Here is a 25,664-nt window from a genome sequence, read left to right on the forward strand (position 1 = left end):
AGCCATGACAAGCGCTCAACCCCCCTGGAGCATGCAAGCACTGGGAAGGGCTGTTCATTGAAAGTCAGAATCTCAGAGCGAGAAGGGAACGTACAGGTAAGTGCTGCAGTGGTAGAAAAACTCACTTAATGCAGCCTCACAGTGACAAGTGGGTAGAGCCACCTTGTAACTGGCAGACCACCACACCTTGAAGGTTAAAGTACAACTGAAAGGAGCCAGATGCTGAATTTACAGTCATGGACTTTTCTGATATGGAGGTGTCTAATGGGATTCAGCCTATTAAACACTGCTACTCAATCTAAGATACCATCCTATTCAGGTGAAAAGCCCGTCACTCTCCAGGATGGATCTTTAGCATCTTTACATCACAGCATGAGGAAAGCAAAAGGAAAAGAAGCACTAACATATAATTTATTGTAACTATCTTTCATGGTTTGGATCCCACAAAAGAGTAGTGCTTACTCTTATATTTCCTCTGGCTGTGTTTACTGGTTGACCATCTTTTAACCAAGTTATGGAAGGGCTGGGAATGCCACTGGCTATGCACTGCAGCGTCACAGGCTTGTGTATCACAACAGCTCTCTCAGAAGTCCCAGCTGATTTGATGGTTGGAGGAACTGGAAGAAGCACCAGAAACAAAAACGAAGTATCATTTACACTTATACATTTAAATATATAGAAACAACATCCCACAGGTAAGAGCAGCTCTACTTCTATTTCATCTACTCCCATCTCCAATTTTTCAACCCACTAATACAAATAAACATTTACATAAAATTTGAGCACCTTCTTGCCAGCAATTTAAAATAAAAGCAGTCTGCTGCTTCCCCCGCCACACCCCTTGAGTAACTTACCATGCACAGTGACTTCAAATTCCCTTTCATGTTCTCCTGCCTTATTTGCAGCCACACATTTATACCGGCCAGTGTCTGACACTTGAGCTCGAGAGATGAGAAGCTTTTGTCCGTTTAATAAGATCTTATGTCCAGCTCCCTCTTCAACTGGTTGACCATCTTTCAACCACCTACCAAAAAGGAAGTACAGTCTCAGATCTCTATGAAAGTAAGACCAACAACACTCTTAAAATACGCACGATTCTATTAAACAGAATTTCTAGGGAGGTTTGGAGATGTCAGGCAGCATTCTGCTTTTCTGAGTGCCACGGACCGAAATGGTCTATCAGGAGAAGGGAGTATAGGGGAACAGGTGCTAGAGAAGAAGTCAGAAAGGTTGACAGCTGGGAAGCAGTAGGGAAAGCGGATGCCACCAACAGTGGCAGACAGAAGTCTCCAAAGAAAAAGCAGTCACTGGTGGCAGATGAAAAGCGTACAATTGCATTAGCAAGGGAATGAGAGTTTTGTCAGCTCTTGTTATCTATTTTAATTTCCAGGACATGCCTACTGAAAGAACATACCAAACTACTTTAACCCAAACCCCTGATCCAGCTGTGTGCGTGCCTGACGCTGTCTTCAGTGGAGCCAGGACTTTGTCCTCCACACATTAACCATCACTAAATAACGTGGGCAGCTCACAAAGACTACCTCCAAGCTCACCTAATCAAACAGCAGATTTGGGGTTATTTTCTACTGTCATACCAATCCCCTTACGTGATAGTTGGTGAGGGTGTCCCTGTCGCCGAACAATCCAACTCCAAAGGGCTATGGAGAATCACGATGTAGTCCGAGAGCTCATCCCCACCTTCCACAAATGGCGGGACTGTAAGAGAGAAAAATCCATCAATGGAAACATTTAAGCATCAGAAATGCCATAAAAGTCTATCTCAAATAGTAATGTTAAAAAAAAATAATCTTGACATCTATCTCACTTTGGGACACACACAGATTTGCAGTTCATCACTGTTCCTTTTTGAAGAGAAACATCTACCCAATGACATTTTGTGGCTTCAAATTACTCATTCTTTTTTATTGTTTCTTGTTTGTTTTTTCAGAGTCTGTCTGAACAACCTTGTGAACAGGGGGTGTGTGCAGGGGAAACTTTTATCATCCCTCTGTCAGCACAAGGAGAAAACAAAAGTGCAGAGGACCCTCCCTCCAGGTCCTTTTCACCCTGTTTCATTCTCTCGCAGGACTGGGTGGGCTGGGGAGGAAGCACTGCCATACAGCTCCTCCCAGCTCCTTCACTAAGTAGCAAGACCAGCGAGATACACCTGCACCAGTAGAATGGATGCTCTACATGTGATGCAATACTATGCAACGTTCTTCAAGGGGGCAGTTCAGAGCCTAAAAATCAAGCCTTTGAAGTTCTTAAATAAACATTTCCATGTCAGGAGAATGTGATTAATGTTTGTATAATTCATTTACCTAGAGACATTCAGAAGGGACTGATGAGATTCAGACTGTGGTAAAGTATTCAATGGAAAGAAGAAAAAATCCTCATGAAAGGTTCAACATTTGCACAACACAACTCAAATTCAGTGATAGGTGTTCTTCCCCCAGAGGCAACTACCCAGCGATATTTTTTAATGGATTCCTTTCATATCACAGACTGGTTTGGGTTGGAAGGGACCTTAAAGACCATCTAGTTCCAACCCCCCTGCCATAGGCAGGGACACCTTCCACTAGACCAGGTTGCTCAAAGCCTCATCCAATATCTATGATTTTCTTCTAGGAAGGCCAGTTAGAAGAATTTTAAAGGTTGCTGAGAATAACATTTACCTACCACACGCATGAAAACTCTTCAAGAACTAACCCAAAAGCAAGAATCTTCAAACTGTCCCATAACCCTGGACAGAAAAAGTGTGCAGTGCCCAGGTTTAACTAAGTATGCAACTTGACTAAGTGATCTTTCATATAATGATACCAACAAAAAATCAAAGCAGGCTTTATTAGGTTTATGGAAACCTGATAAATCAGTAGTTCAGTTGCTCACACACCTAAGATTTCAACTTCATATTTGATCTCTTGTTCTCCAGCTACGCTTGTGGCCACACACAAATACTGGCCCCGGTCAGCCTCAGCAGCGTTCCGGATCTCCAGCTTCTTCCCACCAGCCACGACGCGGAGGTTGTCGCTTGCTCTCACAGGCACACCATCTTTTAACCAGGTAAGGAGAGGCGGGGGGTTGCCAGCAGCTTTACACTCTAACGTCAGTGAATTGCCAGCAACCACCTGCCTGTTCTGGGCTGTGTCAGCATCGCCCTCAATTACTGGCGGAACTGTAGAAAGGAAAAAAATAGACTGCAAGTGATTAATTCTGTAGCCAGAAAATGTATTAAGAGCAAATGGGTTAGTTCCTCCCCACCCACTTTGGCTCTATATGCCTTTATGTCACGCACAATTTCATGTGAGAATTTGCTGCCGGGATAAGCCAAGACAAAGGGGAAACAGCGAAGTGAAACGATGTAGTTCAGTATTGACCAGTTGTATAAAATAGAGGCTCTGCAGGGCTTTGAGATGGAAGAACTAAATCTGATGGTCTTAAAACAGGACGCTAAAGATCCCACCCAGAGTGTGTATTTCAGATAAGTGTTGTTTAGCACGCACGTGTGAGAAAGAGAAAGGATACATGGAGAAGAAATAGTTTTGATACTTCACTAAAGCATGGCATCAAGGCCCCTGAAGTCAAGAGCTTTTTGAGAGTCACATAAAGCACAGGGTGCAAAGCTCCTTCTACATGGCCCTGCTAATACAGGCCGGTCTTTAAACACAGCCATTGACTGCTGTTCACCCTGCAAAGGCTCCTGACGTTCCACAGGCAGAAAAGCTTTCAAAACCCGCTTCCTGTGACATGGCAAATAACCAAGTTCAATAAACTCTCCCTCACCGTAGACATCCACGTCATATATTTTTTCAGCAGCTCCGGCAGCGTTGGTCACGCGGCAAGTGTACTTTGCAGAATCTGACACCTGGGCCCGAGGTATCTGCAGGAATTGCCCTCTATCCACATACAGAGCGTGGGGGCTGGAAATTATTGGGTGTCCATCTTTGTACCACGTAATGGTAGGGACAGGGATCCCCTTGGTTTCGCATTCCAAATTCATAAGGTTGTTAAGAAGCACCGACACCTCTGTGGTCATATTCCCTCCTTTAATGCTAGGAGGGACTATTTCAAAAGAAAAACAACAGTATTAAAGCCTTAGTATACAAGTCTGTGTAGATTTAAATAGATTAAATATTAGAATGCTGTAATAAAAGATTTTAGCTTAATCAGGCTTCCAAACCTTCCTGGTGTTTTTTGTTTGCTTTTTTTCCCAGCAGAGCTATACACTGCCTGTACCATTCTCTGAGGGACACTGAGAGCTGAAAGCATGAAGAAAACACAACCTAAATGGAATCTAACCTCAATAGGCCCCCATATAGTCAAGAAGCAAGTGCCACAGCAAGGGGCACTGCAAAGCATTGCTGCCTGGCCAGAGGGACCTGGAAACATTTTACCTTCTAGGCTCCAACATGTGCTAAGTTAGGACAGCTGGGCCTCCATGTGTCCTGCGTTTAGGCATGGCTCTGCCTCTTCTGTCTCTGAGAGGTAAAGAAAGAGCAATCCCCGTACACCTTGGGAGGTGCATCGTCCCAATGAGGAACAACCTGCTATTTAAAATACCAAATACATCCAAGAGCCTCTACGACTGGAGTGGGAACTGCTCAGCACTCAGAACTTCTGAAGATGAAATCACTTACTTTTGAGACTAAATACGAGCTTAACAGTCTAGCTTTACGCTCCTATTTTTGAACCTTTTGGCCCATAGTCATTTCCCTTGCTCACTATAGGCAGCAATACTCAGATTTTTCTAGCAAACAAGCTCTCGTGTAAATCAGCCAATATAAAGAGTTCGTAAATCTCTGCAGAAGTAATAAAAACACAGAGCAATTGGCAACAACTAAATTTATGACTGCTGAAAGTACCAGACACATCTGGCAGACACATTAACTCCTCTGCTGCCAAACACGCTCAGTATATCCTAGACTTCCCCTGACTTCCATAGTGTTCAGTTAAAATGCCACTACAGAAATGTTAAGCAAAGTGTCAGCAAATGGATCTACACCTATGAGATGGGTCTTGCAGAGTATCAAACCATGATGAAATAGTTTCCTGATTCAATAATTTGTGTGCAAAACTACAGAAACCTAGAAAATATGCTGAAACACACCCAGTTCAAAGGTCAGTGCATTTTTCTATCAGCAAATGTTTTCATCCCCAGAGGTGAGGAATGGTTTTAACATGGTGTTTTGGGAAAACCTCAAAGCCAAAAGTAGGGCTAAACAGCTAAAACAAGTAAGAACTAGCAGGAATTAGCGTCTAGCTTCCTCACTTACTCTCTGGGCTTCTGTTTGTCCAGCCAGGATTAATAAGAAATTTAAAAGTAAAGAGATATTCCATTCTACTATCACAAATTCACCTCTCTTTTCTGAAGAACCTGAAGTAATGTCTACTCATCTGGGAGGATTTTATTTGTGTGGGTTTTTTATTCCTCTAATCTCACAACAGCCACAATCACCCGTGAGTCCTCACAGCGTTTTCTTTGTTCCTGATAGAGAAAGACTTCACTATGACTGGTGTACAGGCGTATTTCTATGCATGTGGTTACTCCATGCTTCAGAAACACCCCAGATGAGGGAAATAATGTATAATAAATTCACAGTTATCAGAAGAAAAGACACACAATCTTCAGAAGCAAGTCCATAGCAAATGAGGACTCATCAGCTTAAGGGCTCACAGATTCAAATCCCTACCCTTCGCACTCCGGGCACACGAGTGTTACGTCACCTACAGATTTCTGCACTTGTTTCACCCCTAATTTCTGCTGGCACTGTGCTTTCTCAGTTTTCAGCTCTGGCTGGGCTTTCACACATTCTTTGTCTTGCAAATTGAAAAACTCTTCCTCTTTGAAGTCTTCCTTGGAAAGCCACTTCTTCCTTCTTCCATTAATCCTTCCCCTCCTTTTCTCCCAACTGATAATCTCCTAATTTACATTAAACTTATCTACACTCATCACAGGAATTGTCTCTTCTCCATGTCTTTGCTAAGACTCCACTGCTTGTAAAAACACAAGAAGGATACTCACTGTGCTATAAACTTCACAAAAATAATCATGTTAATGTTGTTATCTCATGCTAGTGCTTCTCTTGCGCCTCACTCGCCATAAATAACCTCAGCTTACACCACTTCAAGCAAGATGACATACCACACTACCTGAAGATCATCTGGAACGTTCTTTTTCAAAGACTATTTGGGTCTGATTCTTACTGGTTTTGCACTTTACTTTAACTTATTCCTGGCTGAATTTACTCCCACCACTAGGTTAAGGAAAACAAGACCATGACTTTATTAAATACCTTCTAATTATTTTTCTCCTCCCTAAAACAGATCATAATAAAGAAACCAATGTGGTAATAAAATAATTCAGTTGAAACTAATTAATAGCAAAATTTGAGAAGGCCCTTCAAGATTTTTGGCTTTCACCAGTTAGAAATTAATAAAATGCACATAAAAGCCACTTAAAGGCCAAGCTTGCAAAGGCTACATCCATACCTGATACATAAAAATGCTCCAAAAGATCACTCTGTGAACAGACGAGTATTAAGTTACGTTTACACACAAATTTTGCAGGATCAGAGCCTTAATTTATATTTGTCTGAGCATCTCCATTCAAAAAGAAAAAGAAATCTTATGAGTAAAATTAAAGGATCTTCTAGGATCAGGTATTCTATAAGCTTACCATGGATGATCAGCTTGACCTCCTTCACTTGTTTGCCAGCAGTGTTGGTGGCACTGCACTGGTAACGCCCTTTGTCAATCCTTCGAGCATTCTTTATGTGGAGAACTTGATCTTTGTCCAGCAGCTCAACATTGGGATCACCCAAAAACAAGGGCCTGGAATGGAGATTATTTTGCTTCACAGAACTCTGACCCCATCCTTTCAACGTTAATTTAAACTGACAGTAATAAGAAGAGGTCCTTTAATGGCAGTAATTGTATCAGTAGAGAGTACCATTTAGTGCTAGAGCAACAGCATTAAGCCAAAGAACCACCATAAAGTCACAAATTATTATAATTAATTATTCCTAGTTTTTAAGAAAAACCAAAACACACAGGTTCTTCAGGATGCCAGCATCAAAGCCAGAGTGCTACCCCTGATCTCAGTTTCTTTTTCTAATTGCTTAGGTCATGACAGTCCTTTGCTGATAACAAAATGTCTGCATTTACTAGATGAAAGTGTCAACATATCAATACCTAAGAATAAGGAATTGTCACATCAGAGTATCTATACTAGACAACGCCTATACTGAACTACATTGTTAAACACCAACACTATTTAAAAACACAGCCCATTCTAGTTTTCAGCTAATATTTCAGCCACCACAGATTCTTCTCTTGGTATGCTTTCCTGGAAGATGAGATGAAGAATTGAAACGTGCAGGCTCCGAGTGTTTTAAAACCTTCAGTGTATATATGCAGAACTGTACAAGGCACTAGCTAGAATAATCTTTTATATGGGTACCGTCTACCAATGAAAAAAATCATGCCAGCAAAACAACTGTATTTTAACTAATGATATGTTTACAATAATCCAGCTACAATAAACTCAAAGAAATGGTTACATTTGCCTTAAGTCAAGCATTGTCTGGCTTCAAATACCGTAAATCTGCTCTGCAAGTGCCAGTGTCAGTAATGGGGCAGTTCAGGAAGAAAAGCAGGATGCTAACTTCTGATTAAAGAACTTACCACCTCACACCACCACAAATTTTAGCCACTGACTAATCACAGAATCACAGACTGGTTTGGGTTGGAAGGGACCTTAAAGCTCATCCAGTCCAACACCCCTGCCACGGGCAGGGACACCTTCCACTAGACCAGGTTGCTCAACCCAACACTACGTAGTTAAAAGCCGAGCTTGCTGGTACAGTGCACCTTCTTCCTCTACATTCTAAGAGAGGAATAACCTACACCCAAACCACAAAAGCTACAATATACTTACTTGCCATCTTTGAACCAGTGAATGTCAGGAAAAGGGAAGCCTTTGGCTCTGCATTCCAGACTGATTTCCTGGTTGAGGATGACTGCAACTTCACCAGGGGTATCAGCACCTATTATACTTGGTGGAACTTTAAAAAGACAAACATTACAGGAAGAATTGGTATTTAACCAGGAAGGCATGCTATGAAACTGGAAGAAATGCAGTAGTGGGTCATGCTATTCCCTTGAAACAACTTCAGTTTTCACTGCAAAGTGACTCCTGCTAGATCAACAACATCATTTCTATCATGACAAGCACTTCCACACTTGTGCTGGCGATCTGTACGTAAGATAACTCCTACGTTAGACATTCAAAATGCAAAATGGAAGTACCAAAGACCAAAAGCCAGAAATTAAAACAGCATTTTGCCTGTGTTACTACAAGAACGACAAATTTTCAGTCTTCAAAAGCCACCACGAAGAATGCTTCGGCAGCCAATATTTCACGGGCAGTGAGAGGAAGAATACATTTATAATAAATTGAAATTTAATGGCCTTTTAAGTATCAACTGTTTTTCAGATCACCACCTTAAAAAAAAATTAATAAACCAGAAACACAGAACTCACCTAGTATATCTAGGTTAAACAGCTTCTCAGAACTTCCTGCTACATTTATGGCTTTGCACGAATATTGTCCAGCATCATCAGTAGCAGCTTTAAGGAGCTTCAGGATCTTCCCATTGTGCAAAATCTGGAGAGTACTGCTTTCCACAACCTTAAAAGAACCCGAGACGTTAGCCTTATGTGATCCAAGTTACCTCAGCCAAATATCACAGCTGGATTTTTATAAGAAAATGGTAGTTTTACTCTAAGGATAATCTGTTTCCCCTTTCAGTTACAGCACTAATCTCCTCAACTCCTGCAATCTATTCAATATGACTTGTAGCTCAAAATACAACAGGGAGTGGGAAAACCAAGCAATTCTTCATCCCTCAGTAATGGTCAGTCACAAAGGTGCATAAAGGGGTCTCTCCTCTTCTTAAACTACCACTTATCAGCTACAAGTAGAAGCACAGGACTCAAGAGTAATCCTGAGGGATTCAAATTGCCTCCAAAAGTTCTTATTCCTCCATCTACAGAATAAAGAAATTACTGTTATTTATCCCCTCTGCAAGGACTCTGGCATCTACAATACTGGGAGATTGCTAAGGCTAATTCCTAGGGGAATCTTGAAAATAACAAGTTTACTTTTGACTTATTGAACAGCTGAATTAATGGATTATTATTTAGCTGGCTTTCTGTGTGGGTGTCCTTAGTGCAGTTTAAATATACGTAAAGGCATGTACATGTATTTACTTTCAATGAGTTCTCACACCAAGCACTCAAAAGTCAACACAAAACTGACTGGCGATGGCTATGTTACCTCAATCAGGTTAATCGTACCTACCTGGATATCTTCTTTATACCAGGAGATGATTGGGAAGGGGTTACCAGATACTTCACAGAAGAGACTTACAGGGTGATGAACAACTACAGATGTATTTGTCACCTTCTCTTGATCTCTAATTTCAGGAGGAACTACAAGAAAGCTCGAAGTCATGTATTAAGCCTTCTATTCCAGTGATTTCCCCCTTCCTCCTTCCCCTCAAGCAAGGACCACTCCAACCTAAATTTCTCAGACCCTTTTCATTCCCTCCCCAACGTTTCAATTTGCCTTTTGGCTCTGGACATATCACTCTGTGTCCTTTCTTCTCTTTATCAAAAAACAGTTTTCTCTTGGCCAGTAACAGACTCTCAAGTAAATACACTCAAACACAACCACCGTCAACATATTAAGAGAATAATCCTAAAATTTCATCTTAAATTCAATTTTATTTAATCTTAAAATTAATCTTAATCTTAAAATCCCACGTTATTTGCTTAGCATGTAAAGGAAGCAGATTCCAGAGAGTCATCCTTCCTCTTCACTGCTCCAGTCACCCCCAAGAACATCTGCCTATCATTTGTCCCACTACGAATGCAAAGAGAACGGCCTTATGTGGTGGAGTAGAAAGTTCAAAGCCCACTGATGAGCCCTGCAGGCACAAGATGGAATTCCTGCTTTTCTCAGAGTAAAGGTAAGGATATAATCCTGCTCAGGCACCAGAACTAAATATCATGGGAAGTGAACAAGGCTGGAATAAAAGTACTCTGCAAGAAGCAAAATATCAAAACATATGTCAAGACCACCTGTAGAGTTTCTATTTTCCAATTAGCATTCTGGAAGAAGACTATCAGGAGCAAGAATTCTCCTGTGCTATGTTCATTCTGATAAATAACTTTTCTCATATTTATATTTGACATGCAGACCTATCACCCAATCTTTAATTTCTACAGTACGAAAGCCTTCATTTGTTATTTGCATTCAAGTTTTCAAGTATAACTAGAACCCTCTACAAATGAGATGCACCTAGCTCTTTGAGTAAAACAAAGATGGTTTGTGCGTAGTCATGGAGAACAGAAACAACAGAAAAAAAATAGAGAGTATCAGAATAATAGAAATGTAAGTACTCAGATTAGATTTTATAATTGAACTGTACACAGGCAGATTTGGGGCATGCAATTTCCAACAATAAAAGAGATGATGTTCTCCAAAACCAGTTCCCCAATAGTTATATTTATTATTTACCGTTAACTTTCAGGTTGTATTTTCTCTCTGTGCTTCCGGCTTCGTTGGTTGCCACACAGATATACTCCCCGTTATCCGAAGGTGTGACAGAGGCTATGATCAGCAGTGTCCCATCCTCCAGAACTGAGATCCCTGGTTCACTGCCTGTCAGCTCTCTCCCATTACGTAGCCATTTGATGACAGGCTTTGGAATACCTAACAAGAAAAAGGTGACACTTCAAAAAACGCTTCACTCAGCTCACAATAAGAAAGATTCAAACAATTCAAGCCAGCTGTGTGCCCAGGTGGCCAAGAAGGCCAATGGCATCCTGGCCTCTATTAGGAATAGTGTAGCCAGCTGGTCTGGGGAAGTGATCGTCCCTCTGTACTCGGCACTGGTGAGGCCGCACCTTGAATCCTGTGTCCAGTTCTGGGCCCCGCACTTCAAGAAAGATGTTGAGGTGTTGGAGCGAGTCCAGAGGAGGGCGACCAAGCTGGTGAAGGGTCTGGAGGGTCTGACCTACGAGGAACGGCTGAGGGAGCTGGGGGTGTTTAGCCTGGAGAAGAAGAGGCTCAGAGGTGACCTTATTGCAGTCTACAACTACCTGAAGGGAGGTTGTAGTGGAGTGGGAGTTGGCCTCTTCTCCCAGGCAACTAGCGATAGGACAAGAGGACACAGCCTCAAGCTTCACCAGGGGAGGGTCAGGTTGGACATTAGGAAGAATTTCTTCTCAGCAAGGGTCATTAGCCATTGGAAGGGGCTGCCCAGGGAGGTGGTGGAGTCACCATCTCTGGAGGGGTTTAAGAAAAGACTGGACATGGCACTTAGTGCCATGGTCTAGTTGCCATGGTGGTGTCAGGGCAATGGTTGGACTCGATGATCCCAGAGGGCTCTTCCAACCTGATTGATTCTGTGATTCTGTGAATTCCCCACTGCTTGCTGGCAGTCTTACTGGCAAGGACAATGTGTAGGGAGGCCATGAGCTTTCAAACTTAGAGGAAGCCCTGACTGTTACAGTATCACAGAATCACAGAATGGTTGGGGTTGGAAGGGGCCTCTGGAGATCATCCAGTCCAACCCCTGCCAAAGCAGGGTCACCCAGAGCACGTTGCACAGGGTCGTGTCCAGGTGGTTTTGAATATCTCCAGAGAAGGAGACTCCCACCCTCCCTGGGCAGCCTGTGCCAGGGCTCTGGCACCCTCAAAGTAAGGAAGTTCCTCCTCATATTCAGATGGAACTTCCCATATTTCAGTTTGTAGGCCTGTTGCCCCTTGTCCTGTCACTGGGCACCACTGAGAAGAGTCTGGCCCCCTCCTCTTGACACCCACCCCTGAGGTATTTGTAAGCACTGATAAGATCCCCCCTCAGTCTGCTCTTCTCCAGGCTGAACAGCCCCAGCTCCCTCAGCCTCTCTTCCTGAGAGAGATGCTCCAGTCCTTTGATCATCTTTGTAGCCCTTTGCTGGGCTCTTTCCAGTAATTCCTTATCTTCCATTTGTATTATATTATTCCATTTGTATTATAATATTCCAGTATGATTTTAACATTAAAAATCTTAGTCCTAAACATTATAACATCCTTGCTGGCTAGCGATGACTTTTCACAGAACTTCCACACACGGTGGTTATTTAAATCAATGTTACCTTGAATTTTTCCACAGAAAGATTATATGGACAATCCTGTGCAGATTGTACGTTTTTACCACGACAAGGAGTACACAGAAACTCAGCAATTTTCAATGGTCAACAGAAAAATATACTTTTGTCACTCCAGGTGGTAACAACGATACGCACCTTTTGCTGGGCACGGGAATGCAATGCGTTGGTTGGCCACTCTTTCTTGAAAGGGACTATTGTACGGAGGGTCCAGATCCTCAATAGTAGGAGACTCTGAAAGAAAATTAGACCCCCCCAAAAATTCTTGACCTCTGCTCCCAAATGTGAAAATATGGTCTGGCAAGACATAACACTTCTAAGTGTCTCTCCTTCACACACAGACAGATTCCAACAACTGCTTTACACTGATGAAGTCTACTATACAAGCAGTCTTGATTTCAATGGGAACATTTAGGAAATAACCAGTACAAAGAGGCTTTCAAACTGGACTGAAACTGGTTCCATCTAAAACCTGTTTTGAAGGTAGAGACAGTGTTTCTGCAAAAGCTGAAAAATACTATTTAAACTGTTTTTTCTCTTACCACTTATAAGTACTACTTCCATCTTGCATCTCATTTTAAACTTGTGTGTGGACTGAGACTATACAAAGAATATTATTCAGAATTAAGTAAAGTTACTGGCAGTTCTTTGTGGTTTGTAACGAGGGTTTCTCAGCACCTCTAATCCAAAGGGATCGGAATGTTGCCTTTAGACTATTACAAAGAAGAAATAATTCCTGTTTAGCTTAAGTCAGTCATGCTACATTGATGTATGTCAGCCCATCAAGCGAGGAGTTATAGTACATATTTAAATTGGCACGTTGACCACTGTTGCCCTGTCACCATTTCAATAGCATAGATTACGTGAAGAGCTCAATTTCAGCTCATGTGAAATTCCAATTCCATTTAAAGCTGTGACACCAGGCTTTGAGGTTCAGAAAGAGTCTCTGAAAATGTGAGACATCTGAACACACAGAGATAATATTCGAAAAAGAGGGTTCCCACACTGGAATCTGATTTTAATTACCTACCACAAAACCAAAACATAAGTAGCTTGAAGACTTTTTTTTCATTAAACTAAAAAACAATATATTTTGAGGTTTTTTTTCTTATTTCTGCAAACTCTCTGAAGACTATTTGAGTATTGTAATTTTCCTTAATTGACACCAGGACATAACTCCTAAAACAGATTTGCATTTTGCACCACGTAACAGTCAACAGCAAAGAGCATTGCTCTGCAAAACATAAACTTGACAGCACTGGCATGAAATTACACCTAGACAGGGCAGGAGGCAAGATTACAGCCCTACCACAAATACCTTGAACTTGTACTGTTATCTCCGACGCATCACTGCCCGCTACGTTACTAGCGACACACTTGTAGGTTCCGGCGTCGGGCAGCTGGACGTTGCTGATGGTTAGAGCTCCATCCACGCTGTGGATAAACTGCCCACCGTCCATGGGCACAGCACTTCTGCCTTTGAACCAAGCGATGGACGGGGGAGGGATCCCCTGGGCGCTGCAGGGGATGTCCACTCTGTGGCCAGCTTGGACTTTCAAAACTCGAGGCCCACGCTGTATCTTTGGAGGAACTGAGGAAGACAAGTTTAGTCCACAGTAATGTGAATAAATGATGTACACGATCATTCTTAAGGCTGGGAGAGTGGGGGTTGTTCAGCCTGGGGAAGTGAAGGCTCCAGGAAGACCTTCTAGCAGCCTTTAAATACTTAAAGGGGGCTTACAAAAAAGATGGGTACTGACTTTTTAACGGGGCCTGTTGCGATAGGACAAGGGGTAATGGTTTTAAACTGAAAGAGGGGAGATTCAGACTACATTTAAGGAAGAAATTTTTTGTGATGAAGGTGGTGAAACACTGGCCCAGGTTGCCCAAGAGGTGGTAGATGCCCCATCCCTGGAAACATTCCAGGTCAGGTTGGATGGGGCTCTGAGCAGCCTGATCTAGTTGAAGATGTCCCTGCTCACTGCAGGCGGGTTGGACTGGGTGATCTTTAAAGGTCCTTTCCAACCCAAACTCTTCTGTGATTCTCTGAACTTCTTTCCCATTTTTGTCATTTTAGAAAATGTCCTTCTTTATTCACTGAAACCAAATTCCCTCAGGTGACTAAGGAAGCAGACCTGCATGTTCTCTGTGTAGGATAGGATGTACGATACCCTACTGCTTAACGTACTTGAAGAAGCTACATTTCCAGTTCTATTGCCCGACTTCCATATGAATCGTGTAATATTATCATACTGAGCACATCTGAAGAGCTATGGGTACTGCCTCTTCATAACATAAAACAATTCAAAAGCTTTTATGATAAAATTAATTACATTTTCCTTTTGATATCTTAATTTCCTTCCTCTAATCCCTAATCTTTGTATGCTTTCAAACACAAGTTCGGACACGGAGATAAAATACGACTGGAAGAGATTCTGCTGGTCCCAAAGAATAATATAAATTCAACAGAACTCTTTGGCAACAATGTTTTTCTTTCTAAGGATCATTGACAATAAAAAGACTTATAAAGAATGTCTGAAACAATAACAAGCGCCATTTTTTCAGGCTCTGTTAATATACAATTACAGATAAACAAAGATGTGCGCTGATATCAGACCTCTCTACACACAGAACCAGACACTAGTCTGTTACAGCCATTGTAGCTGAATTAGCGTGGTCTGAAGTTTTCAGAGGTGCTGGGGGCAGGAGTTCCAATCTGGTACATTTGTGGTATGTGATCCACTTCAAAGACGTGTGCTGGCAACAGGCATTGGCAGCAACACTTTCAAACTCTACATGAACCATAGGAGAACTATCTATACACCCAAAATTACTATCCATCAGCCTCGTCTGGGCTGTGCCAGGCCATGGCTCCTGCTCCCACTCTCCCACCACACCTCGTGTTTCTGTCTGACACAAGTAAGGAGGAATAAGAGAGAGCAGGGTGCTAACAGTACGTGACATTGTGTAAGGGGTTGGGGCCCCAGCACGGGGAAGCAGGAACGAAACGAGGGAGTGAGAACGTGATGATCTATGGTAAGAAGGAGAGGGAAGGGGACATGGGTCCTGGCTTGAGTAAGAGCAACCAGACACCTTTACTGAGGGGGAGGAAGGCGGGCACAAGCCCAGGGTGCTGGTTTGAACAAAGAAAGTACAGGAAGATGGGTTAAGGTATTTGCAAAGCTGGGTGCAGCACAATCGCAGAATCACAGAATCACAGAATGTTCAGGATTGGAAGGGACCTCGAAAGATCATCTAGTCCAATCCCCTGCCGGAGCAGGATTACCTGGATCATGTCACACAGGAACGCGTCCAGGCGGGTTTGAATGTCTCCAGAGAAGGAGACTCCACCACCTCTCTGGGCAGCCTGTTCCAGTGTTCAGTCACCCTCACCATAAAGAAGTTTTTCCTCATATTTAAGTGGAACCTCCTGTGTTCCAGCTTGCACCCATTGCCCCTTGTCCTGTCAAGGGATGTCACTGAGAAGAGCCTGGCTCCATCCTCATGACACTTGCCCTTTACATATTTATAAACATTAATGAGGTCACCCCTCAGTCTCCTCTTCTCTAAGCTAAAGAGACCCAGCTCCCTCAGCCTCTCCTCATAAGGGAGATGTTCCACCCCCTTAATCATCTTCGTGGCTCTGCGCTGGACTCTCTCTAGCAGTTCCCTGTCCTTCTTGAACTGAGGGGCCCAGAACTGGACACAATATTCCAGATGCGGCCTCAGCAGGGCAGAGTAGAAGCAATGTGTAGCTGTGCACCAAGACAGGAGCTGCCTATCACACAACTGCACGCTGCTTTCACCACCGCCCGAGCACGTGTGCAAGCAAATTTTGACACTGGCTACCAAACGAGTTTGGCTATGGAATTCCCATCAAGTTGGCAGGCATTTGACATCTGTCAGCCTCAGCCAGCTCTGCTATTCTCAGCCCCTGTTTGCAAGCTTACTGCTGAGAAATCTCTTGCACAGAGAACGTCCAAGTGCGTTAGAACAAAAGTACTTCAAACCCCTCTGGCTGCCTTAAGAGTCAAACGTCATATTGTGCTATAATTCCTCCATGAGTCTAAGAAACATTAAAGGAAGGTGCTTATATATATATTTATATATATATGTGCGTGGGTATGCAATATTTCCTTTCCACGTAATCAATAACAACTTGCATATGAATATGACCTGAAAGAATATAGGACAACAGCATTTAATGTACATAAGGAAAAATGTTGGAAAAGCTCTGCATGATGTTGAATTCCATGTGGAAACTTGCAGATAATTATCCTTTCAGCTCCAACTTACCATGTACACTCAGCTTCACTGACTGAGTCACATTCCCAGCAATATTTGTGGCTACACAGTTATACATTCCACTGTCTGAAACTTGTGTCTCACTGATCTTCATTGACCCTGAGGGCAGGAAAGTGTGTCTGGAAAAATAAGAAGCAGATACACTGTGTAAACATGTGTTGAAAGGTGAATGACCTCGACTTACACGTTGCTAATGATTGCTACGAGCTAAAATAACACCATTCTACAGGGCAACTGAGCTATGTCGTACTGAGCCACTACATTCAGAACACGCAGAAAATATCTAAAATATAAGATCCAAAGGACAAAATTTGCTTCTAGCTACTTACAGGACATATTAAAATCTGTCTTGTTCTAGAAAGGAAAAAAAAAAAAAAACAGGTAGAGAAATTGAGCTCTTCAACCTCCCGTCACAAATTTTTGCTCAGCCCAGGTCAGCAGGGTCAGAAAATTAAACAACTTTTGATACTGTTTCATCCTGGCAAAAAAAGATGTTATGAGGGTTAAACATGGAAGGGGAGTTTCTGAAGAGTTCACCAGTTCTGATGTTTATAGAAATTGTCACCATTCATCACTAACGAGTTAACTACGTAGTATTGCTCTTTACTACAGCTCTGCTCACAGGCTTGTAACATCACAAGATACACTGGCCAGCTAAGTCACACTCTTCTTATGTAGATCTCAAAAGCAATAAAGATAGGGAAAAAAAGGAGGAGGGAAGAAAAAATGACAGCTAAGGACTGACAAGAAGAAATTCAAGTCTAGCACACGAGGTTATATAGAGAATTTAGGCAAGGTTGGTGGGAATTGGTGGTATCATCTCTCTTGCTTCCTCTGGCGCACTCGCATTAGGACAACGTTATCATATGGGCATGAACAGAGAATTTGGGGATTGCAATGGCCCGGAGAGATGAATGGAAAGAAAGTGAAGTGTGTTTCCTCCAGGCCACCCAAATCTGTCTGGTATTACAATTCCTTCTCTGCTGCCCATACCTTTCCAAACCCTTTTGTTTCATAACCCCAGCAGACAGATTGCTGGGGCAACTTATCTTCCATTATTTTGTCCGCTAATTACATTCGCTTTCTGATAAAAGTTCCTTCATTTCTGATTTCACTCTTCTTCTGTTTACTGGGCACATTTCCTAACATCATATTTGGGTGGTCTCAAACAATTTTGTTTGGACTAATTCTTTAACTTTTGCTGACATCTGTAAACAATTTTATGGAATGGGCTGAGCTGGACTTCTGCTACTCTGGACAAACTTGGAGCTCTCCACAACAGCCATGAGCAAGTAGCCTGATTTATCAGCGTCTCCTGAGGTAAAATGAGGACAAGTAAGGGACCAAGAATGCGGATTCGTTAGTGCATGCAACGTGCTCACAGGACACAGCAGAAAATTCCACACAGATTACTAACAACAACTCAACGCTCTGTGCACAAGCCTCCTTCACCAAATATGCTGGCCCAGCAGCTCTTGGGTGCTGAGGCTGCTGCAGACTCGCTGGAACGGGTGACTCTGAGGTGCAGATTTAGCCACAAAGGAAAAAGGCTCGCCTTCAGGTCTGTACGAGTCCTTAACTCAGCTCAGACACTGCCTGATTCCTTCTGCTTGGCTCAGTGAGAGACACCAGCAGCAGGCACAGCAATCGCCGCAGCGTGCGTTTGGCCAGCGTGACCATTCCCCCGTTTATGAACACAGCCGTAGCCTTTACCCCTTCTGAGGCATCTTGAAGATTAAAACACAAGCACGCCCCATGACAGCACCTGTCACTTCAACTGGGGACATACAGAGAATAATCACCTGCTCGTTTCCTCTCTTACTTTGGACCATCCTAAAATAATAAGGAAGAACTCCAACATTGTGGCCCATGCTGTACACAAGACAGTCTCCAACTCTTCAGTCTCTCAGGCTGTCAAATCAACATTTTTATGAGCATTTAGAGATGTTTTCACACGTTCAAGAATATCTGGAGAGTTTTCGGATCCAAAACACAGCGAGCAATGAGCCCTTGTAAGCACTCCCAAACATTTATCATCAGCTGTACTCTACTGGCAGCCCAGACTTCATGCGAACAACAAACAGTGCTCCCCTGAGCACAAATATGAAGTGCTTAAGAAAAGAAAAACAGGTTTTAAACTTTTATAATCAGGCACAGATTATGTGCGTCTCTGGGCACCACCACAGTACGAATTTAACAGGACCTCCTTCGTTTTGGCCTCCTGAGATTGCACATAAACACGCACTGGAATGGAAGTTGTACAACGATGAGTGGTCTTAGCATCCTTCGGGAAGAGACATATGGTTGGTTTGGGAAAGAGAGCTTCAAGACCTAGCGAAACAGCGTCCTCATGCAGGACAACTTAGTACCTTCTGATTGATCCCGAGGCAATTAGAAATCATATACCCTTCCAAAATCTTGAAAGCTTAGATGCAATTTCACTTTTCTTTTGTTTTACCTTGGAGAGAATGGAGATATGAGCTGCATTTCTTTGGCCCAGGTAATTATGGGGGGTGGCAAGCTCTTTACTTCACATGGAAGTGTGACGTCTTCCCCTGCAATTACTGAGATCTCTATGGGTTTATCAGAGGCATTTCCTTCCTGGTCTCCAGGCCTGGATACTCTAGGTTTCACTACAACACAGAACACGTTAAGAAGCTGCAATGAATATATGTATTTGTACAAATGTAACACCATAGAATTTTACTTCAGATTAAACATCTATTTTTTTTATCAGGTATATAACATTAAAATCCTATTTTTAATGACTTCTGCAATAGACATAAATCACTGTAATGCTGCTGTACAGTGCCTGTCGCTCAGACACTGGCTGATGCCTACGTGCAATACCACAAACACCAGCAAGACTGCACTATCTACCCAAAAAGCTGGCCAGCAACAGATATATGCAGTTCATGCATATGCTGAGCTCTGTAGGTAGTTTGCAACCAATACCTGGCCTATGTCAGACTAGAGCACCAATACCTACGAGCCATAAAAGCTTTGCAAAGCAAGCAGTCACCTAAATAATTTTTTTTTACAATATTGGGAGATGGTAGGAAGCTTTGGGAACGATGGGATTAAGGGATCTTCATTCTTCTGTCAGCAGGGACTTCTGTCTCTGTACAGACACTTCCTATCCACTTCCATAAAAGATGAAATCATGATCAGCCCAAGACTCTAGTCCACGAGCTCAAGATATCAAGGTATCAGGAGGTTTTAAGAGAATTATAGTGGCTGAAGGATAGGCCTTTTAGTATCAGCCATCTGTAAAATTGCCTAGTATGTGGATCCAGTGATCTAGGACAAAGTCAAAAGCACTAATTAGAGCCTAGTTTAAATCCTGTTCGCGCAGTGAGTATCCTAGTTCACAACCCACTTGAGTGTGTTTTACCATCTGAAGTAGAATGCAATGGGGGGACAGAGTTAATGACATTATATTTGACTTTAGCTCACACGTACCATAGACAGTCAGCTGGACTTTCCGTGTGGCATAACCAGCAGCATTTGTTGCAGTGCACACATATTCCCCAGTCTCTTCACCCCCTGGTGAAACTACATACAGGCTTCCATCAGAGCCTGCAGAAAACTTCACGTTGCTGGAAAGAATTACCTCTCCTTTCTGTGGAAAGAAGGAAAAAAATAAAGTCCACAGTGCCTGGATCTTCTAAAATAAAACCAATTACAATCATTTAATTCAATAAAAGCATCTCTCCTAGCTTACCCCATCACTGTGATCCATTCACAGGAAAACTGCTGTATTTTTAATCTAACACTGGGTCACATTTTTCACCATGAAAGATGCTCCACCCTCTTTAATGCAGTTCTGTAGACCAAACAATTTGCAGGCAGTCTGGCTAAACCAAGCAATATTTTAATTTACATTACAGTACTACTTCTATTGTTTATGGCTGAGAGGGACAAAATATTTTGAATTAACTAAAAAGCTTGGCCCCAAAATTCCATCCCTACAAATTAACTAACTCCAACTCACTATTCACACTCCTTGAGTGTCACTGTCTAAGAAGCAACAACAGCAGAAGCACATGGACTCTTCTGCAGAAAACTTGCTACTTTTTACAGACCTCAGTTTTTTAAAAAAAATCAAGATTTCAAATGAGTTAATCTTGACATTGATTTCTGATGTCAAAACAGCTTGTCAAGGACATGACTGAAAAGTGACAGATGGGTTAACCCCAGAATGCCATTACTGGACACAGTTTCCTCAGAGGAAAAAAGAAAAAAAGTCTTCTCAAAGTAAGGCTCCAAAACAAAAATGAACTTTCAATCTGTTGCAGGCTGCCTAATGTCAAAGTATCAAATCATAACAGGAATAAGAACAATTCCTAAAGTGTTAAAAACATAACGACACAGCGATAACCAAAGCCCTTCCAAACAACAGAACCTTGATCTATGGCTGGACCATGGCCAGAAAGCTCTGCTCTAAGAAACAAAAGCAGAAACAGATAAATCGAGATTTTCAGGTCACTCACAACTAAGGCTTTTGGTTGCATTTCTTGCATGTGGTTTTTATGACAAGCTAAATGATGTGTTCAATTCAGCTTTTGCCATGAAAGATGAGAAATTACCTTGGACCACACAATAGACGGCTTAGGAACTCCACTTGCTTTGCATGGTAACGTTACTGGGATGCCTTCAATGGTGCTGAATATCTGCTGCCCGTGCTGAATAACAGGCAGAACTACAAATAAATGCAAATATGAAACATATGCAGAAGACAGATTTCAAACCGTAGCACAACTCTTCCAATAAAATCCTTATATTCAATTACTTCTTCATAGAGGCAGCAGCGTTTGGGAGTTTCCACCCTCTTCTCTGAACCCTAACACTGACCAGCCACTTTCCCCTCCACTCTCCATTCTTACCTGTTCATAACAAAGTACATCAGCCATAGGTTGGGTCATTGGATCAGGTTTAAAACATACAGTTTTAAACTACCTGTAGGTATTTCACACAACTGATGGCAATTGTCTCAGAAAGCCTTTGTTACAATATCCTCTGACAACATTTTAGGCCAGGCTTCCCGAAACGATACCGTACATGATTCAACCTATACAGCACCTTTCATGAGAATGGGCTCAGCATTGTTGGTGCTTAATCAATTTCCACCAATGCACAACATTTTGAACAGAGCAGATATGAGAGTGAAGAGCTGATCACGCTCCAAGCTCATTTAATCTTCGTTATAAATGCTACAAAGTTGTGCTAACTGCAGTGAGGGTTTCTGCAGGGATTCATTGTTAGATTAACTTCAATAAAAATACCAGATCATTTCACAAAATCATAACAAGAGATGACAAGAACCCCAGTTCCCCCACTTAACTGAGATGGTTTTGAATTAACAACAGAAAAAAAGAATATAATTGGCTATAATACCAAAAAACTAGATCTTTCTGAAAACATACAAATATATTCTTTTCTGTTCTCAAGTTCTGAAATATTCCAAAAACTAGTGTTGACATGCAAGACCTTATCAGACTCTGAGTACTTGCCTGTATTAAAAAATAATAGCTATTCTGAACATGAAAGGCTGTTCCAGCATCTTCAGTGAACTTTAAAATAAATCTCTCACGATTGATTTAACACATGAGAAAATGTCAGGCTGTAAACCATGAAGTGGTTGTGACCCCACACAGAGTTAATACAAGTATCTTCAGCTGAAACACAGATGAGTTACCACAATGCTAATGCTTTGTCTTGCTGTCAGGGTAATTTTTGGTACATTTTAATTAAAGGAAAAAAAAAAAGAGGGGGGGAGTGGGGGGAAACATTTTGCCAGACTCATGGGAGAATTGGAATGAAAATGAATTATGAGTTGTGCTTCCTTATATCAGTTACAAAACCCCTCAGACAGCACTTTTCACAGTTTTCCAGTAAACTTCCAGTTGCATCTGGTTTGTTAATAAAGTTAGAGATCATGACTGCACAGCCCAGTCTTTGTAGATGTTTAAAAATGAGGATCTTTTACAATCACAAAATGGTGGTGTCTTTGTTTCATTTTAAAACCAGTCTCAATCACTCAGTTCTTTCCTGTGCAGTGGATTAAATTTCCCACCATGTTACTTTACATCATTACAAAAGAGGAAATTTGAGAGATTAGTATAACTGTAATAAAAGCTCTAGTGAGTAAGAGCTTACTAAGTGCTCTTAGTAAGAACCACGCTCTCACCCTGCGCTCAGCCCAAAAGCAACACCACAGCGTTCCTTACCATACACATTAACTGTGGTGGTCTTGTTGCTTGTCCCAGCAACGTTGCTGGCCATGCAGGTGTAATCGCCGCCGTCCTGCAGCCGAACTCTTTCAAGGTGCAGGCTGCCATCACTGCGAACGTTGACGTAGGGATTGGGAACCAGCTGCCGAAAGAGCGATGTAACGTTACACTGAATGTTATAGAAATTTTCACACGATTAATGTAAAAGTTCTTATGAGTTAGAGAGACAGGGATCAATAGGGGTGAAATAGAATGGTGAATAGAATAATTAATATAAGTCTATCTGAATAAACACAGGTGGATTTCATTCCCCATGAATAGTGTTCTCAGAGCCCCTTTGTGTAAAACCCTGACCCATGACTCGACAAATCATCAGTCACAGGTTAATGAGTAGCTAACAGGAGTAGACCCCGAAAAATTAAATTACTGATAATTTAATTAAGGGGATGTATGACCAACCCTTTTTTACTCTGAAATAATATAAAACACTTAGAAATAAAAATTAGTATAGATAAGATATTAAATATAACTTTAGTTGTTTTTAAGGTTGAATGTTTAGGAGACGCTGGCGGTGGGAACCGGACTCTGGTCAACCTGGATCAGGACGGGACGCTGAGCACGGCAAGAACATTAAGGACACCGATCACAGCAAGAACATCGAGGACGGGGTGTCGACCTGGACCTAAGTGGAACCAGATGGGGGAATCGGCTGACTGCTGAAGAATAATGGACTTTTGTGGACATCTAACAACTGAAGAAAAGAAGAACTGAAATAGCTAGTAGAATTTTAACAGAAGCTTATGAAATGTTGATGATGTAATTGATTATTAGTTTCTATATAAACCGATAGTGAATTTGAGTCAGGTACCATTCACTGCGGTGGTGGTCCAACTCTGAGTTGTTTAATAAAACCAGCACACCTAGAGACCCGGACTCTGCCCATTTTCTTTAACACTGAAGAAAATCCTTGTTGGTAATATTGACTTTGGGATGCAGCGCAGCTTTACTTGACTACTTCACATTCTTAAAAAGTCTGCGTTCCTGGAGAATTTTACTAGAGCTTTTCCTACTTTCCATTCTTCATAAAAAGCTCATTTTAAACAAGGATTTTGGTAGCACCTCCTATTTACTGCTGGAGCGAGATTAAGATTTGCAACAGCCACTCTGCTCTGCCACAGCACATATGGAACTGCCACTCATGCTTATAATCGTGCACTGAAGCAAAACCAAACTTAGCTGAATTATTTTACTGCATTTTAAATTGGTTATTCCAGTAACAGTTTTTGACAGTTAATCAAAACGTTCTAACTTGCCAAGTGGGAACTGTAAATGATCATTTTTTGCCAGCGGAACCCTGATGGGATCGCAACAACCCGGCTCAGAGAGAATTACTAACCAGATATCAAAGATGAACAGTGTTTGCGATGAGGCATGCTATTCTGAAGGCCATTAATCTGTCCAAACTATTATCGGATAATTCAAGAAAATGGAGGAAATGGCCTCAAGTTACGCCAGGGGAGGTTCAGGCTGGATCTTAGGAAGAATTTCTTCACTGAAAGAGTCATCAGTCATTGGAACAGGCTGCCCAGGGAGGTGGTGGAGTCACCATCCCTGGAGGTGTTCAAAAAACGTCTAGATGTGGCGCTTCAGGACATGGTTTAGCGGGTGTGGTGGCATTGGGTCGATGGTTGGACTTGATCTTTTAGGTCTTTTCCAACCCTAACAATTCTATGATTCTATGAAAAAGACAAGTCCCCTTCTGATTTCCATGAGCTATTAATAGCCGCAGCCTGGAGGTGTACAAACTTGGATCCTGAGAGGACAGGGGATGCTCTGCAGTTAGTCACTTTGTTTGTAGGGCAGTCAGACCCACATATCCAAAGGAAACTCCAAAGATTGGAGGGGAAGGATTCTGGGAACCTCAACAAACTGCTGGAAGTGGCTTGGAAAGTATATAACAACAGGGAAGTGATCGACAAGACTTGGGGAAAAAAAATTAATCGCTGTACTAACAGAACAAGGAACATGGAGAGGGGGTTACAGCGGATGGGTTACATCAAAACCTTCTAACTTGCCATATCCATCAAGTAGGAGAGCTCTCTGAAGCATACCGCTGTGAAAGGTAAGAAAAGTTACCATTTTCACAAAAGAAAAGTATTTTTTAGAAGTTATATGCCCTATAGCAACGACAAAAAAACGAATGAGCTCAGCAGCACAGACTTGCCTTACAGAAAGGCTGTTAGAATGCAAAATTGTTCCAGTCACGCCACGCTCAGCAAAAGCTGCATCCTTCTCCAACACTTTCCTTGGAGCGCAGCTTTTGCCGCGTGCTTGCAATTACAGGAAAGTAGCACTGCTATACCGAGGAATTAGCAACTCAACAGGGAGGATCCTGCCAGTATTTCTCACAGGAGTTACAGCCTGTGCTACTTGCACTTATATAGTGTAAGGAAAAGTCTGATGATTCCCAGCGATTCAAAAATAGGACACAAAACTCTAGCAACCGAAGGGTCAAGTAGTGCCAGGGTTCTGCTTGGTGACAATAAATAAAGAAATTTGCTATGGTTTTTTAATTACAGCTGCAGAGAAAGGGCTTTAGGGAGAAATTAGCAAGCAAGATAAAAAGCAGAGCTTCATAGGGACGTTAAAGTCAGTAATTTGGCTACTACTAAAGAACTACTACTACTCCACCCAGGGAGGTGGTGGAGTCACCATCTCTGGAGGTGTTTAAGAAAAGACTGGACATGGCACTTAGTGCCATGGTCTAGTTGACATGGTGGTGTCAGGGCAATGGTTGGACTCGATGATCCCAGAGGGCTCTTCCAACCTGATTGATTGATTCTGTGATTGAAATGAAACTTCACTCAGACAACTAACGTAGGGGTGGTGTCCACACCACCCTTCTGTCTG

The 25,664-nt window shown here is 42.1% G+C and overlaps 1 protein-coding gene across 1 annotated transcript in view; it reads right to left on the minus strand.

Annotated features, from left to right (window-relative positions):
* The window catches only part of HMCN1 (hemicentin 1), a 229,266-nt gene that overhangs the window by 98,148 nt on the left and 105,454 nt on the right, over positions 1–25,664 (minus strand). Inside the window, exons 19-35 of the mRNA XM_068416737.1 lie at positions 22,752–22,896; positions 21,111–21,223; positions 19,984–20,143; positions 18,980–19,154; positions 16,513–16,640; positions 13,535–13,807; positions 12,355–12,450; positions 10,583–10,777; positions 9,362–9,492; positions 8,542–8,689; positions 7,937–8,063; positions 6,677–6,831; positions 3,784–4,062; positions 2,894–3,175; positions 1,608–1,716; positions 855–1,024; positions 463–617 (exon numbers count right to left, since the gene is read on the minus strand). Of these exons, the coding sequence (XP_068272838.1) occupies positions 463–617; positions 855–1,024; positions 1,608–1,716; positions 2,894–3,175; positions 3,784–4,062; positions 6,677–6,831; positions 7,937–8,063; positions 8,542–8,689; positions 9,362–9,492; positions 10,583–10,777; positions 12,355–12,450; positions 13,535–13,807; positions 16,513–16,640; positions 18,980–19,154; positions 19,984–20,143; positions 21,111–21,223; positions 22,752–22,896 (2,841 nt within the window). The remainder of the gene's footprint in view (positions 1–462; positions 618–854; positions 1,025–1,607; positions 1,717–2,893; positions 3,176–3,783; positions 4,063–6,676; positions 6,832–7,936; positions 8,064–8,541; positions 8,690–9,361; positions 9,493–10,582; positions 10,778–12,354; positions 12,451–13,534; positions 13,808–16,512; positions 16,641–18,979; positions 19,155–19,983; positions 20,144–21,110; positions 21,224–22,751; positions 22,897–25,664) is intronic.

This window comes from Nyctibius grandis, chromosome 21 (genome assembly GCF_013368605.1).
Source record: "Nyctibius grandis isolate bNycGra1 chromosome 21, bNycGra1.pri, whole genome shotgun sequence".
Classification (NCBI taxonomy): domain Eukaryota; kingdom Metazoa; phylum Chordata; class Aves; order Nyctibiiformes; family Nyctibiidae; genus Nyctibius; species Nyctibius grandis.